This window comes from Gymnodraco acuticeps, unplaced genomic scaffold (genome assembly GCF_902827175.1).
Source record: "Gymnodraco acuticeps unplaced genomic scaffold, fGymAcu1.1, whole genome shotgun sequence".
In the NCBI taxonomy this organism is placed as follows: Eukaryota; Metazoa; Chordata; class Actinopteri; order Perciformes; family Bathydraconidae; genus Gymnodraco; species Gymnodraco acuticeps.
In genome coordinates, this window is record NW_022989810.1 from 678,252 (window position 1) to 695,487 (window position 17,236).

General features: G+C 42.0%; 2 protein-coding genes across 4 annotated transcripts in view; one reads left to right on the forward strand and one right to left on the reverse strand.

The window, feature by feature from the left end:
* The window catches only part of LOC117554082 (glycerol-3-phosphate dehydrogenase 1-like protein), a 47,441-nt gene that overhangs the window by 28,902 nt on the left and 1,303 nt on the right, over positions 1-17,236 (reverse strand). The window contains 2 exon segments of the mRNA XM_034228323.1: positions 6,706-6,846; positions 7,130-7,304. Coding sequence (XP_034084214.1) covers positions 6,706-6,846; positions 7,130-7,304 — 316 coding nt within the window.
* The window catches only part of LOC117554069 (oxysterol-binding protein-related protein 10-like), an 84,875-nt gene continuing 77,529 nt past the window's right edge, over positions 9,891-17,236 (forward strand). For all 3 annotated transcript variants that reach the window (XM_034228298.1, XM_034228305.1, XM_034228313.1), the window contains exon 1: positions 9,891-10,267. In XM_034228298.1, the coding sequence (XP_034084189.1) occupies positions 10,053-10,267 (215 nt within the window). In that variant the 5' untranslated portion in view covers positions 9,891-10,052. The remainder of the gene's footprint in view (positions 10,268-17,236) is intronic.

The window sequence follows — 17,236 nt, forward strand, 5'->3', positions numbered from 1 at the left end:
GACAGAGCCAGAGTATACTGTCTATGAGTATTTCGTGTGTGTTTGCAGACGAAATTCTCCAGCTATGATTATCTATCAGTAATCAACACAGTTAGCTTGCCAGCTAATATGCTAACCTAATATGCAGTTTAACAGCTAGTCTAGGCTTAGCAAGAACATCTTAGAATTGCAATATTATACAGTTAGTCTGCTACGTTCGGTCATTCATTGTAGCTGGCATGAAAACAATGTTTTTCATAACATCTCTAGGTTAGAGCTTCTAGCTTAGCTTATTAATGGTAGCTCGGTAGAATACACGAACGGCAACTGTAATTACTGACCGTACGGTTAAATCACCCGGAGTATACTTTACCTCGGTAGCATAGTATTAGCATAGCATTTACACAGTCGTGGTAGATACATTGTTTGTTTTAAACAGAATAAATACACAAACCACAATGAATACTTACAGGTTGTGTACCCGAATCTCCCGCTGGTCCAAACAAAGTAGGAACAGCATCGTCCTCCAATATCAGCTTTGCAAGTCCGAAGCTAAACATTGTTAAGTTTTTAAAGCTTTGGTCCGTGAAATGCCGCGCACACACAACAGTACCGGCTGGTAAATCAGCTGGAACAGTGTTAAAAAGGAATGTCAACCACTGACTTCGTCGTGGTTCTGCCTTCGGTACTGCAAACATTGTGGATTTCTCCACATAAGACAGGCAACAGACCCTCCATGACTGGATAGAGCTTTGAAAAGAAGCAGGTTTTACGACACTTCATATGGTCGGCTGGCAGAGGAAGTGACGTCACGCGGTGCAGCTACGTCACGCGGGGCAGGAAGTAAACAATGGAAACTGAGAAATCTCCAACGAGGCTTTTGGGGGAGGTCTTTTCTGTGTTAGCGCAGCGTCATACTTCATTAATGAAAAGTAAACTAATATTAGACAAATATGAACTTTAAACATCCATGATTTAAACATATAATCCAGGATACAAGCCACACCTGCAAGGTGAATATAGAACAACTGGTTAAAAAATAACTACCGAGTGTTTGAAAGCGTACAACAGTTTTATGATATCACTGCCCCGTCTAAGACACGAGTGGATCTGTCTTGAATTACATTTGAGTTGAGTGTTTAGTCAACTTAATGTGTTGCTTAAAATAATAGTTCTGCATACAGTATGTGACAATGTAGGTGATGCACGGCCAGATACGGCTCGAGAAGCTGACTCAGATAAGGAAATGTGATATATTATGATATTATATGAATGATAAAGTGCGACACGTTGGCGTCTTCTCTGCATACGGCAGTTTAAACTGTATTTCCTTTATCCTGTGATATGACTTGATAGATTTAAACTCCGCACACTGAGCTCTGATTGGTCAGCAGGCGGTGCTTTCATTGAGTTGATCTCAGATGCCGGAGGCGGGCAGCGTCAGGTAAAAAAAAGTTATTTAGCCTTCCCAAACCTGAGCCTCACGCGCCGCCCATGAGGGAAGATATTTTCGTTTGGATTACTGGTCTGGGGGAAGCTCGCGAGTGTGTGTGTGTGTATACCTGTGTGTGTTTGTGTATTTTTGCGTTTGTGTGTATTGTGTTTGTTTCCCGAGGAAAACACTCACGAGAAACACCGGCTGTTGTTATGCCTGCTGTGACGTCAAGTTACTCCGTTCTCCGCTTGTAATTATGCCGTTAAAAGCTTCAAAGTTGTATTTATCATCTGAATTTGCTGAAAAAAGTTTAATATTCTGAAAGCCAAGACTTTGTTTATTTGAAATCAGATAAAAACAAACTGTAACGGACCCTGCCGTGTTATCTATTACTATATGCCTTACATTCATAATTTCAGCCGGAGGGAGGGGGAGCGGCGCTGCGGAAGAGCAGAGTGGCGAGTGAGGGGCCAGCTGTCATCTTCCCTTTACAAGCTTCAAAAATGCCTGTAGCTAATGAGATAGAATATAACAATACAAAATAACAAAATATACACAGCTAGATCAGATGGCGTTCTTTTTAGATGCGACTTTAGAGTAGAGGGGAATTATTGAAACGGGATTTGTACAGTGTTCCGCGGCATCCGCAGCTGCGAAAATGTGGGGCAGGGCTGAAAAGTGGGGAGGACAATGGCCCCCTGGCCCCCCCGCTTCCGGCGCCCTTGGCATAAAGCGAGACTCACAGGTCCCCACCAACCCGTTCACTTATCTAAATGATTTTCTCAACTCAGCGAGACACCCGCTGAGAAGCCAACTCTGGTTATTGGTAGCTCTATTATGAGACACTTGAATTTAGAGACCGAAGCCTCACAGTCACATGCATTCCGGGGGCCAGAGCGGGCGACGTTGAGGCGCATCTTAAACTGCTGGCTAAGAATACACGTAAATACAGTAAGATTGTTATTCACGTCGGTGGTAATGATGTTCGTTTACGCCAATCAGAATGCACCAAACTTAATGTGGAGTCGGTGTGTAGTTATGCTAAAACAATGTCGGACACCGTAATCTTCTCTGGTCCCCTCCCCAATCTGATCAATGATGACATGTATAGCCGCATGTCATCATTTCAGCGCTGGTTGTCTTGGTGGTGCCCAGCAAACAATGTGGGCTTCGTAAATAATTGGACAGCCTTCTGGGGAAAACCTGGTCTGATTAAGAGAGACGGCATTCATCCTACTTTGGAAGGTGCACATCTAATTTCGGCAAACATTTCAGGGCTTTGTGGACTTAATTATTATTATTTGAAAAACACTGGGGTTCCTATGCAATGCAGAACAACCCCTCGTATGTAGCGTTTTGCTGCAAAATGCACTCACACGTAGGATATTTTCAAACTTCGCCGAACTGCATTGTGGGTAGCATGGCAAGGCGTTGCAAGCATCGCGAGCGTCTATCGGCGTCAAAAGTTGAACAATGTTCAACTTTTGAGGCTCGATGCTTGCTCGAAGCTGGCGTCAGCCAATCAAATCCCGTTTTTGCAATTCCCGCCAGTACAAGCGCTAGCCAATCAAACCACGTGCAAGCTGGGAGAGCCAGACCGCAGTTCATTTCCTCATATTCCAAACGAGAAATTACGGTAGCAAATCACCCGGTTCTTTCCGACCAGAACTATTTACCGGGATACAAACCGGAGGAACCAGGCATGGAGGGAGGTGGCAGAGACAGTGGGTGAAACTGGTAGGTTTTCGCCTGTTTGGGGATTTTATATCCAGTTTACTTCGTTTTAACATTGCTATTTCTTTGTATGTCGGGGGCGGGAGATTCATGTGATTGGTTGTTGGTCGCGTTGCTCGCAAAAAATCACCAAGCTTCAGACACGCCCAGCTTCAAGATTTTTTGATGCCTGTAGTGTAGACGGGCCGTAACACGACTGCCCGTTAAATTTGAACCTGCTCAGATGTAGCTTCAAAACCCTCGCTTCACAACAGTATGAATTAAACGAAAATAAAGAGTTCAGCTTTTAGCATGATACTTCAATAACGTTACCAGACTATTTAAATTAACTCCCTGTCAGTAGACGTTATAACTATGACTGCAAAATGCAATAAATCACAAACAGAAGCTAGTATTGTCCTGACAACACACCGTGTTATAATTGAAGTTTGAAGAAAATAAACGGTTAGCTTACCAGTGCTACAGATGTGATCCTCCGCTCATGTGCACACAGCTCCCTGGTCCGTGGCAGGCAGACTTGAGATAGACTTGGCCGCGCACCGAGCCATTAACCTGCAAAAAGTGGCTGCTCCCGCGATAATTAAATAGTCCAATGAAATAACAGAAACAAACTCTACTGCTCAGTAGGCGTGTCTCAGTTCAGCGGCCGTTTCCTTCGGAGGCTGCGTTCGTTGACCGCTTGCGTGACTTCCGCCGAGAGGCTGTCCCAATTTTTTTTTAAATACAAGAACGTAACGGCCCGTCCACACTGGCGCGTTCGATTACTGTTTGGGCTGTCTGCCGCGGGCTGCATTCCACTCCAAATAGCCGGGCGGCCCCAGAATCCAAACGCCAGCTGTTTTATGGATTCTCATTTATTTTCCAAGAATATCTCAGTACTGGGTACAATTTCAAAATAAACATATGTTTTAAACAAATAGAAATAAAAAGTAAGTATATTATAGTATATTCAAGAATTAAAAAATATAAAAAAACATGATTTTAACACTGTCATGTTGTAATTTTAACTGTATTGTATTGTTTTATGTATTACAGTTTTTCTGTGTTCAAACCACAGTAATCTGTAAATTATACAATGAAATATCATTATTTTAACATAATTCTTAATGTGAATTTAACAGTTTTGTTTGGTTCAGTACTTTACGAAATATTACTGTAAATTAAACACAGCTTCATTGTTTCTCTATTTACAGTTTTTTGATGTCGTGATTTTACAGCTTTTCCCTGTTAATTTCACGGACTTTTTTTACAGTGTACATGTTCTTTTAAAGGTTACCTATTATACAAAATCCACTTTTTCATGTATTTTATACATAAATATGTGTCCCCTCTGTGTTAAGAGACTCTGAACGTTTCAGGAAAAAAGATTTGCTCACTTTTTGTCTTGATCCATTTATATAAAAGCCTTTTTTTGGCCATTTTGTGATGTCATAATGTTTTTTTGGCTTGTGTAACCATTAGCTAATAACCAACCAAGGTACCATTGTGTTTAAAATATCTCTCAGAGGGGCGTGGGGAGTGCTCCTTATTTTCATCTAAAGTAACAGACAGAGAATCAGCACTGTTCTGTTTGGTGTTTCAGCCAATCAGAGACATGTTTTGAGACCTATAGTATATTGATGAAAAACAGTATAACAGGGGACCTTTAAATATGATGAGATGATGCTTTTATTCTGAAGGTCTACTTTATTTAAAACGGTAAGGTAACACATGTGACCTACTTTGCTCCTGGCTTTCTATTCCTGGGGGAAATTAAGCGTGAATCCAGCCTTAGTGTCTCTCTCAGTCCTGCAACACCTTACGCCTGATCGGAAGCCCCCCTCCACAATGCCCCCCAACACAGTATTAGAGCGTTTTTCTTTTTTGTGAAAAGGTCAGTTAATATCGACACCTAGTGAAGACATCTGGAGTCAAGGGACTATACAAGACTGCAATTCCCACAGCGCTGCTATTTAAGAAACACAGATATTGGCAAACGGTGTGGAAGACGCACTTCATATTAGAAAGAAAGACGATCTTAGTTTGATATCATTTAGTTTTGCCTTTTTGTTTCGAGTTGGTTGGAAATTGTAAAGGCCTATTTTCTTTGTATAATGTGTTTTGATGAACCACGAGGCCACATATAATAACAGCACATCATTAGAAGCCAAACAAGTAATTGCATCTGCGAGTAAACTAATAAAATGAAAAGAAAACGTGTAAGAAATATCCATTTGAAAGGCGTTTAAGTGGGTTAAGGAAACAAAGGAAGGAAGCTGCGACACCGCTTTTAATATGCCTTTTTACCTGGAGAGAGCTGAGCATTCAACGTAGTCCCATACACAAACAGAGACTGTGTGTGTGTGTGTGTGTGTGTGTGTGTGTGTGTGTGTGTGTGTGTGTGTGTGTGTGTGTGTGTGTGTGTGTGTGTGTGTGTGTGTGTGTGTGTGTGTGTGTGTGTGTGTGTGTGTGTGTGTGTGTGTGTGTGTGTGTGTGTGTGTGTGTGTGTGTGTGTGTGTGTGTGTGTGTGTGTGTGTGGCATGGCTTTCATATCTGTTATCTGTGCTGCAGTGGAAATGAACAAACAAGCCCCAGAGTGGAGCACACAGCCTGGGTTTCAGATGTTCTATAAAAAGCCTCCTCAGCTCTCTGACTGATGTCACGATTTGGGATTCAACCGCACAACACGAAGAAAAAGACACAGGGGTAACTTGTGATTTAGGGTTACCTTATTTAGGATTGTTTGATTTTCACTCAAAACTAATGTCTTCATAATGTGTCCTGTATTTGTGATGCAATACAAAACGTGTTTAATAAAATGTTAGTATAGTGATTTCGGTATGTTCGAGTGGCATTTCCAGAATTATAAGTGTATTTGTATGATTATCAGGATAACATACATTCTGAAAGCAGTATAATAGTTTTGAACTGTTAAAAAATGTGAGATTCCAATCTACTATTTTCTCGAAGTCTCCTTGAGCAGGAAAGTGAACCACGAACTGTTCCTGATGATGAGTCTGCACTTTTAATGGCAGCCGCTGCCATCAGAGTATGGATGTGTGGGTGAATGGGTAGACGTCGGTGTGTGTAGTAAAGTTCTTCAAGTTGTGGGTAGACCAGAAACAAACGCTCTCTCATTGCATCACACTGTTGATTTGTGTTTTCTAAGGTTGTCTGTTTCACCTACATTGAGAATGTATTTTATGTTGTGTGTTAACAGCAACAGCTTCCAAATTCTTATGCAACACCTTGACTTTTAACTGATAAAAATATAACAAAGAAAATACTACACCGGTCCACAAAACCACTTTTGAGTCAACTTTGATAGGGCTACAAAGAGGGGGCTACACATTAAAGAGCTGCTATTCCTAAATCCCTCATACAACTCATTTGGGAATACCCACACATTAAAACTAAGGGTCTTTAAAGGACTTTAAGAACATATGCATCATATTACTGTAACTTGAATGAAGCTTGGTAGGTAAAACAACAAAGACTGTGTCACTGTTGGTCCTCCAGCAGTGATGCAGGCAGACCCAGAAAGCCAGTTGGAACTCAATAACAAGTAGCCTTAATACCTTTATAAGAGTGATTCCCCGAGCTTTGGGGGACACACATCCCTTCATCTCGTCACAGAGACTTAGAATGAACTGGTGAGGGACCACGAACACCAGCAGGTCAGCCCCCTCTGCGGCATCACGCAGCTTCGGGACAGCCACCTGGAGAAAACAAAAAGAGACATACCACTTCAAACTGAGCACAAGGTGGGCTTTGAGTTGTCTAGTGATGTCTCATTAGAAACTGATTCAGAAGTTGACATCGAGGTTAAAACTGGGCTGAATCTGGTTCACAAGTCACATCAAACCTTATTTTTCACATTTGAATAACTATATTTAATATATTCATGACCTGTTTCCATTTGAAGCCACAAGCACAGTGTTACCTACACAGCTTCAAAGCTCTGTGGTACATTTGTGATGGCTAAAAGAACATTTCTCTCACCACATTCTCCCGCAGTTTGTATCCCGGAAGGTACTTGATGTTTTCATGCTCCGTGTTGATGATGTCTCTGAGCTTCCTGCCATTAATGTTCTCTTCGTACACCCACATCTTCACTGTGTTGGCAAAACGCAGTGATGTGGCATGACTTCCAATGATCCTGGCGATGGCTGAGCCCCTGCAACCCAAGCAGAGTCAGGAGTTCAGTGTGTTTTAAAAAAATTGAATTAGAGGTTTGTCTGCTGTAGATAAGGCACTATATTAGGTGCTTGTATATAAAACTATCTGTTGTCATGCTCCATACAGAGGTCAAGTGAGGACAACTGTGTTAGCTAAAACTATGCAGTCCTGGATGAAGGTTATAATATTCTACTTTTGCTCAAACACTTTTAAAGAGCGTAGAAGTATTGCCATTTTGTGTTCAATCCGTCACTAAATATGTCACTGCAGCATTATAAATGACATATATAATGTGCAAGCATTACATGAGCCTTGACACCTACTGTAGGCATTTTAAAAGTACGAGTTACACAAAGTAATTAAAGCATTTGTGAACTGAATATGGATAAAGGCAGCAAGTGGGTTGGCTTCACAAGTCCATTATTACACAACACACTTAAGCAGAAGACAGTTTAATTCCACAGGCCATAAGACTGTTGAACATCTGAACTTTTCCATAACATTCATCTGTTTGCAACTTAAAAAAACGAATTATCTATTATCATATTCCAATTACTTGTAGACTATTCTTGCATTATTTCTATTCTGTTTTATTTGTATTTACTTGCGCTATTATATCTGTTTAATTGTGTTGCACTGTTGGAGGAGCCTGTGAACTAAGATTTTCATTGACATCTACACTGTAGCTATGTACAAATGACAATAGAAGTCTTGAATCTTGTTAGTGTTATTTATTTTCTGTTGTATGTATTTGCATGGCATTCGATATTGAGGTTCGCTTTTATATTGTGATCAATTGGTTTAGGTTACTGATGACAATATTTGACATGTAATTCGTTATTGTGTGACGTGTTTAAAGTAAGTGACAACCAGCTCCTGTCCTCTCACAGCTCCACAGTGCTGTCCCTCTCTAAGCTCCGCCTCCACCCAGTTTACCAGTTCCCGCAGCCGAGAATGGAGACTCTGAGCGGGGAGGCAATGTGTGGAGCTGTCGGTGTTCGCTCTGTTGGCTCTCTGTCCTCCACTCACAGGGACTGGGGGTACCGTGCACTTCCATGGAGGGGGTGGAGGGGAAGCTATCGATGCAAGCTGCACAACACGCGTCTTATACTGATGACGTCATCGAATGTGCCGTAGACGAGTCCGTTGGAAGAAGTTGTAGTTTTCGTGTTTGTTGACGTAAACGGTGGTCTCTCGATTACATAACAGGTATACTTGCTTAATAAAAGATAACATCATTCCGAATGAACAAAGGCTTTAAGGATTATGCATATGCAGCAGATATCGTGTTTTTATGATAAAGATAACAGAATAAAAATCCCTTTAATATGACTGATTAGAAACCTGAGAAACCTCACACACAACACAGTGGCCCTTTCTCATTTAATCAAATCCCACTCCTCGGTCCTCCGGTAGTGACCCAGAAATGAATTTCAGCGCGCCATGTTGAAGGACATCTCATTTCTCTAAATGCACTTCGAGGACCGAGGATCGAGCGTCGAGGAGGCTCTCTGGAGGAGCTATAACCGAGGATACACTGATGGGTCCTCCACGGTCCTCCACGGCTCCTTCGTGGATGCATTTCCGGGAACAGAGATGTTGCAAAGAGTCGTGAGGCACGGCTGGACTTATCTCAGCCAATGACAGCTCTGCATGCATCCCCTGGATATTATTTTATTAACTGCTTTCATCGCGACGTTTACAGTGAGAACAGCTGTGAGGTCCGTGCAGAAAGCAGAGCAGTGTGTATAATATATATATATCACTCAGTATAAGGCCTACTCTCTTTATTTGCTTTAGTTTAGTAGATATCTACAAACAAAGAGTCGATATCTTTCTAAAACCATTTAGTGCTTCACATAATAAAATACACAACGGCTGTTAGGCTGTGAGCTGTAGGTGCGTGTGTGTGGTACAGTGTGTGTGTGTGTGTGTGTGTGTGTGTGTGTGTGTGTGTGTGTGTGTGTTGTACAGTGCGTAGATGCAGCGGACAGACAGGTCTCAGTTGGTTTGGTGTCCTCTACTTACTTTTAATACTTGTAAATAAAACTTTTGGCCCGTAATTTATTGTCCTCATTGTAGCGACCAGAGGGGAGAGGATATATTCAGTCTCTGAACAGTCTCTAAACGTTATTATGAGAGTGCTCTGTTTGATTCTGAAATTGTATATATTTATATAAATATATACATATATATATATGTGTGTGTGTGGGTGTTATATTTCCAGGTGCTTACTCTGAAGACTGTTTGCATTCATGCATTATTAAAAAGACACCACATGTGCAAAAATCCTCTGTTAGCCCTGCACGCACGGCTGATAATATGTCAGCTCAGCATCATGTCCAAAGGTCCTTGGCTGCAGGTTTATTAGGAATATTCTCGTTTCTAATAATAACAACATAAATACAGCCCATGGAATGTTATCTGGGCTTTTACTGCATTATTGATTCCCAGTGGCCGGCTGAAGGGGGAGTATCCCGGGCTTTCGGGGGAGTGACCAACCCGGGATTTCCAAAATAAAAACGCAATAACGTCAGAGAGAGAGAGAGAGAGAGAGAGAGAGCTCCGCAGTGTAAGAGTCGGAATATCCCTCCCGTGTGTCACAGTGTGAGAGGATGGAGTAAAGCTCCACTTGTTTCCCTCACTCTCTCATCGCTGCATCACTTTCCAGAGCGCTGCATTGTTCTGCATTAAACCCTCACATTTCAGTCCTGTGCGCCTTTACGCGTCCTGATCCAGCCTCAGCATGAAGCAGAGTACCGCTCGGAGCCCCTGCAGGAGGCAGGAGCAGCGGGGAGGACAGCCGCACAGCCCCGCTGCCGTGGAGCACCGAGCAGGCTCCGGGACCAGGGACAGCGGCGCAGGGTCGGGCCCCTCGCCCCTTAAAACAGCCCGCACCAAGAGGCACCTGGAGGGGGTCCTGAGGAAATACACTAACCCGCTCCAGGGCTGGCAGAGCAGGTAGTGTGCTTTTATTCATCCACTTGTGATGTTTGTTTTTATTGTTAGGGGATTTGGAGATTTGAATGGTTGTTTTAATCGTATTCCTATAATATTCATATTGGGTCAGAGCAAATACATCTGCTGTAGTTATGACCACGACTTGACTAATATAAAGGTGTTTCAAATTATGATTAGAAGTTTTGATTTTACTTAAACTTGAATTTATCAGGTTTATCATTTAATTTTTATAAAAATCCAGCTGAAAACATCCCCAATAATTCCGATAACCCTATATATTTTTGCAACATAAAAGTCTTAAACCTGTTTCAAGCCTTTTTAACAAAGCAATCTATTTCGCTCCATTATATTGTGTTGATCCCTGCACCCCTCAATCAAAATCTCTGTACAATTAAAGACATACACAAGGATCCACAACCATTTTTATATTTTTCATTTCATCTAAGTTACATCATGCCAATTTGGGGACACATCACACTAAATCTGTGAAAAACACCATAAGATCATGTTTCCACTCACTCCTCTGCTCTGTGCACTGTTCAGGATTCATTCAGCTGCACTCTGTGGAGAGGCTCTGTGAGAGGAGACGAGGGGGTGGAAGTCCCAGAAACACTGAATGAGTCATCCTAGATTAGGAAAGCCCTCTGCTCCACTCCTGTATCTTTATACCAACCCCCTGCGTGCGCGCGCGCACACACACACACACACACACACACACACACACACACACACACACACACACACACACACACACACACACACACACACACACACACACACACACACACACACACAAACTCCCTCTCTGTCCCTCTCTGTCCCACACTGCTGTACTCGACTCAGTTTGTGTGTGTGTTACAATTACGTTATAAATATCTCCCTTCTTCATTAAACCCTGATCTGAGCCTTCACTCTGCAAACTGAGACAAACAGTTTCATCACACTGATTGTGACGTTATTGTTGTTCTCAGTCTGTCAGCAGGGATGCAGTTGTTGTTGGTTGTTGTGACAAGGTGGTTGACAGAGAATATGCACCAGAGAGTTATAGCTGCTTTCACTGAGCCAAGACATTCTGCCTTGATTAATCATGTAGTCTCTTTCCGTTTGACTGCTAGAGCCAAAGCACTTCTTTGCTTTCTGTGCTTTTTTTAAATGTGCAAAAAGAAAACATTTAATAACTTCCTACTATATAGGAAACAGATAGTCAGTGATGAAATATATATATACAGACACAGGACAAGAAGGACATACTTTACAAAATAGTAAAGGGGACCGGACAGAAAAAAGGGAGACAAAAACAAATATATATTTAAAATGTTCCATATTCTAATTTGAGGATAACATTTTTGAACTGCACTACATTTTTTGTTATTGTGTGACGTTTTTAAAGTAACGTTGACATCCAGGGGGGACCTCACAAAACATTGAAAATAACAGACATTTCAACAAAAATGAATACAATAATAATGGTAATAACAATTATTAAACAATCCAAGCGACACAAGAAAATCATGGTAAAATAGACAACATGAGAAAACACTATAAGAATCCCAAACTACAAAACATCTCTTCTACAAGTGTCCCCTGCACAAAATAAATGAGAAACCAAATAAAAAAAACACTTCCAGTCAAAACAACATGTGAAAGGCCTGATTCTACTTGTCTAAACTTGAATTAAGGTAAATACAATCAAAGACCAAAACAAGTACATTTGATGGAGTCTGCGAAAGTCATGAAAATAAGAAATCCATTCGAATGTTGTGTTGGTGAACGGCTGCTGCGAGGGGTTCCACCAAAGTCTCTGGAGACAACACTATTTCAATATGTTCTGTTGGGAGTGATATGCTGGCCTAATTGAAGAAATTGGGGCATTTTGTGCACTAGATAACAGCTGACAGGTCTGAGACAATAATCCGATTAATCTAAGAGTAATTTATTTGGGATATGATAGAATTACTATGATTACTATTGGAAACTATTCAATGTGGGATTCACTTTTATGAGCAGAGAAGTAGTAGGAGTAGTTGATCATTAGATGAATGCCTGGTAACAGATGTGTTAGTGAAACACAGTTTATTGAAGTTGGACACGTAAGCATTAAAGGAAGAAACTAAATCTGGCGTGCATTTGGAAAATGAAAGTTCTGGTAAATGAAGGAACTGAATGGTCAGGGAGATAGAAGCAGGGGCTGGGTAAAGGGGTTGAGGGGGACTGAGACGGACAAGTAGAGCTGCTTGGGAGGCCGGCCCAGACGCTGGAGAGCTGATGAGTAGGATCCATGGGGAGGAGAGCTCAGACGGACATCCAGTGGGCATTTCAGATTCAACTGTATATTACGTCACCCATTGGTTACTAGACTGGCGTTTTGGATCACGAGTTCGGCATTTTGACATTTGCCATCTTGGTTTTTGGCCATCACCATCTTTTTTTTTTTATTCGAAGTGACACAAAGTTGGAGTACAAACAGTTAATTTTCAAGAACGGAAAACATTTGAGAAATGGTTAAGAATGCAACAGAAAAATACAGAGAACACCTTAACCAGACAATGCTTTGGTAGAGATCTGATAGTCAAGATAAGGGGCGGCTGTGGCTGGACTTCGAATGAGGGGGTAGCAAGTTCGAGTCCCACTGCAGTCAGCATGCCGTTGTGTCCCTGGGCAAGACACTTCACCTCAAATTGCTCGTGAACTGTCAACTAGAGGGCGGGGGGAGCCTCACTGCAATTTGGGGTGAAGCTGTGGACCTCTGTCGCCTGTCAGCGCAACATGATGCCGTTTAAACACAGTTAAATAAATAAAGGGCGGTGCCGGCCGTCAGCGAACCGAGACCGGTCGTCAACGGCCCGCTGGCGACCGGCACGGTTCTCTGACGGCCGGACGTACTGTGATTCTCCAGAACACACAGTTGGCCAGTCCACCCCTGTGTAGCATATTATTTTCGATGACAGATGAGCAGATCGCCACTGGGCTTTCAACTAAAGACACAGACACGCAAAAACTGCGGTATGTACAGCTCCTTATGGGTACTGCAATGTGTGAAGTGCGCTATACCCCTGGTCGTTTCACCATGGAGGAAAGCAGCAGAAAGTCGACTGGAGTTCAAGAGAGCGGGGTTATCCTTCTGCGCTGCGTTGCGTGCATGGCTTCCTTCTGCAGGGGGAGACGCGCTCTGCCGGTGGTCTCGTTCAGGATCCGAAAGTACAATTTAAAATATTTTACACACGTATTCCTAGTGTGCCACTGGTTACGGTCCCACGTGCCAGTGGTGGCACACGTGCCAGGGGTTGCCGACCCCTGATCTAAATGAACTGTTCTCTCTTTCTCCTCTCTCAAACCTTTTAGTAGCCGCTCCGATCCTCTGATAGATTTAAGAGATAGCGAGAGCTACATGATCTAAAGGTTGGCTGGACACCTTGCTGACAGATGAGTGAGGTGTCAGGGTTGGAGAGAGATCAATACACTCACTGCCCAAGCATTTAATTCAGCTCCTATTTCACCCTCCTTGGATTGCAGAAGACAACGTGGATAAGAACTGCTTTCTTGTCCGTCAAATGACCTCACTTCCTTCCTTTAATGGCTAGTCTGATGTCATTACAAAGATGCCATATCCTGCCAATTTAGTTTTTCGCTTCACCACTTTGAGGAGGATGACTATTTAATCATAAAGGATTACACCACAAGTTTCTCATGACAAGCCTTCTGCCCCATCCTACCAAGTTGACAGGTGTATCAGGTTTTGAATTTGGTTTATTCCTCAACTCTCTTCAAAGGTGAAAACAGCTGTTGCCTACATCCCTAACTCAGTGGCGAGCCGTGACTTTTATACCTAGGCCCTCTGACCCCCCACTTCCCTCGAAAAAAAATAAGAGTTATTACGTCACGGTGTATACTTCAGCGGAATATCAAAACAGCGGCCCGGGATGCAAAATGCATCAATGACAGAGACCCTCTACCACACAAAACAACATGATTTATATAAACACCTATCATGACAGGGCACCCACAGCCAAGTAACAATTACAAATGTAATTGACTTAGGCCTACCTTTGATGATCAAATCACTCAAACACAAAGTCCATCCTCCTGTCCTTTTGGATGAAGCACTTGATGGCGCGGCGGGTCATTCAGCTGATCCTTTGCCACTCCAGTTTATCATTGGAACTCCATCTTGGAAATGACTCGGTTAATAATTTCGCAACGATGTCATCACTATCACTGACATGAGCCATCATGAACGAACTTATGCTAATCATAAATATATCGATCATAAATCTATTGATTAGATTTATGATTCGAAAATGATAAAAGTAGGGTAGACATGTGGATATTATCCGGCTGAACAAAACTTGCATTTATCTAACAGGTTCGTTTTCCACAGACCTTATTTTGAGCTATTTTCCAAAACCCTATGGAGAAATCCCATTGCTTTCTGTCGAGGGAATCCGAGCGCAGCTTACTTCCGGGTTTTAGGATGCGTCACTGCACCACTTGCATAGACCTCACAGCGGGCGGAACTTGTCATAAAGTCCGCGATAATAAAGCTCACCCATTTAGAGGGAAGATATGATTGGTCAATTGTACTGTCATTTGACATTACTCTCTCGTTGAGTTACTATAGCCGGGTTGCATTCCAATAGTCCATTTAGCTGAGGAACCTTCCTAACGGAGTGAAATGACCCGGAAGTACGTCACTGGCAGCCATGATAAGTGCCGTTCCAATTCTCCAAATGAAAGGAAAGGAGGTTTCAAACTTCCTTTATAACCTCCTTTAGCTTAGGAACCACTGGACCTCCCTAACCGAAAGGAGAGGAGAAAATGCTGCCCCACAATGCATTGCAGCCGCAGCATTTGCCGTCACTCAACAGTCGGCCGTTCACGGAAACAACCGATTATGACGGAGAAATTATATCATGAAAGTTACGGTGCTTATTAAGCATTTTAAAACGTATGTGGTAAGTTGCCAAAGTGCTTTTTTCTGAACGTTCATCAGTATTATAATCAAAAAGAGAAATATGAACGTTAGTTTTTACTGAAATGATCAAATAAAGTCAACATCTCACAGTCTTTACTGAGCTGTGTGGGGTTTGTTCAACTTTTAAAAGATGTTTGAATGGTGATACACAGTGTGATAGATGTTAAGGACTAACGTTTATAATAAATACATTTTTATTGATTTTAAGATATTTTCATAGTTCATACAATCATACGTATTGGGATCATTTGTATTAATGTGGACCGGAGGGAGAGGGTGACGAGCATAAGTTTCACTTTCCTTTTTTATTTCAATTCCAACTTTGGTCATGAAGAATATGTTTCTCTGTTGTCCACGTTCATAAAGCATAAAGCAACAGCATTAGAGCACGGTGCAGAGTCTCTAGATGAGTTTACAGTAGTCCCTCGTTCTTATTGAACATCCATGTTGTAGTCCGCTGTATAGAAAACTGTAGTTTCCATAGTTTCCCCACAGCAGCAGACGCACATTCATGACGTCCGCTGGCGCATCATAAACACGTCGGATAGTGAAAGTGCATTCGGATTCTCTAAAGTACCGCGGTCTCTTCTCCTAAATCCTTTTGAATTATCCTATCCACTATCTCTTAACCCCGTGACGTTTCACTCAGAGGTCAAGGAATAGGAGATAGGGTTAGAATTTAGGAGCTGATTTTTGGATTATCGGAACGCAACCCGGGCCCTCTGTGAATGTAGAGAGGGACCAACAAGCCCTCCCGTCTTCACATAACTCACAGAGACGGCATTTAACCCTTCACATTCCAACAGAAACTGAACAGGCAGATTCGAAGGATTTATTTATTTCGAAATGTTATTTTAAACACAATTAAACCAAGTTATTTTGGTAAAACTAATGAAAAATGTAAAAAAAAAAAAATTGGGACTCTTCACCACTCTATACATTATCCAGAGAAAGAAATTGATTGAAATAATATATGTGTTATAGTTTGTTACTGTCTGCAATTTCAACCTTTTGTGATGACCTTGCTATCACTTTTCATTGTGTGACAAAGCAGGCCAAGGTAGACTGGTCAGATGCATACTTGAAATCTCCTTCAGTGACATCCGGCTATTTTTGGCATATTGCAGATTTTGCTTTTGTTTGCTGATGTTATATTATTTATTTAGCGCTTCTCACTGCATGGTTTACTTTGATTGCTTTGTTTGGCTCTCTGGGTTTGGACTGCTGCCTATTTTTGGAATAAGCCTTATTGTATTTTGACCCTTATGTGTCTCTTTGGGTTGTGGGTTCCTACCTGTTCTGGGTCCATTAACGGTTTGTACCGTGATCATTCTCTAAACCACATCTTTACCATTGTGTTGTCTCATTATAAAACAGATGTCACAGTGATTTTTTTTACTTGCCACAGGCGGTCGGCTGAAAAAGGATTCTATGTGACATTCTGAAGTGCATTCTTAATTTTGTGGTTTATTTTGAGGACTGAGGGGCATTCTCCATGCATGTGTCAGCATTCTTAACATGCTTTATGCTCTGCCATGTTCCCAGTTGCATCTGAAGCCGGACAGTTTAACGTAGCACGCCTCACCCTAACTGCTACACAAACAGGAAGTAGACAGGAGGTGATTGATCTACACTGCTTTATGGCTTGCTCATCATTTACATGTGTAAAAGAAAGGAGGTCTGAGTTGGATCCACTGCATTCCACACAATCACACGACAGCGTGGAGCAGAGGAAACAGATTGCTGTGTGAAAACAGATTTAAATTATTCATAGCGTTCTCTTTCTTCTCATTGCTTGGTTTCTTTGTCTTCGAGTAAACTTGGTTCTCTTTCCCTGTAGCACCCTTTCTCTTTCTTTCTTTCTTCCTGCTTCTGCTGTTCCCTCCATCAGTGGTTCTTATCAGTGCTGAGAGATACTGCTTTATGACCATGTTAAAGACTCAAGGGTAAAATCACTCAGCGCTCAGTTGCTTGCATATGAGCTCCAGTGAGAGATG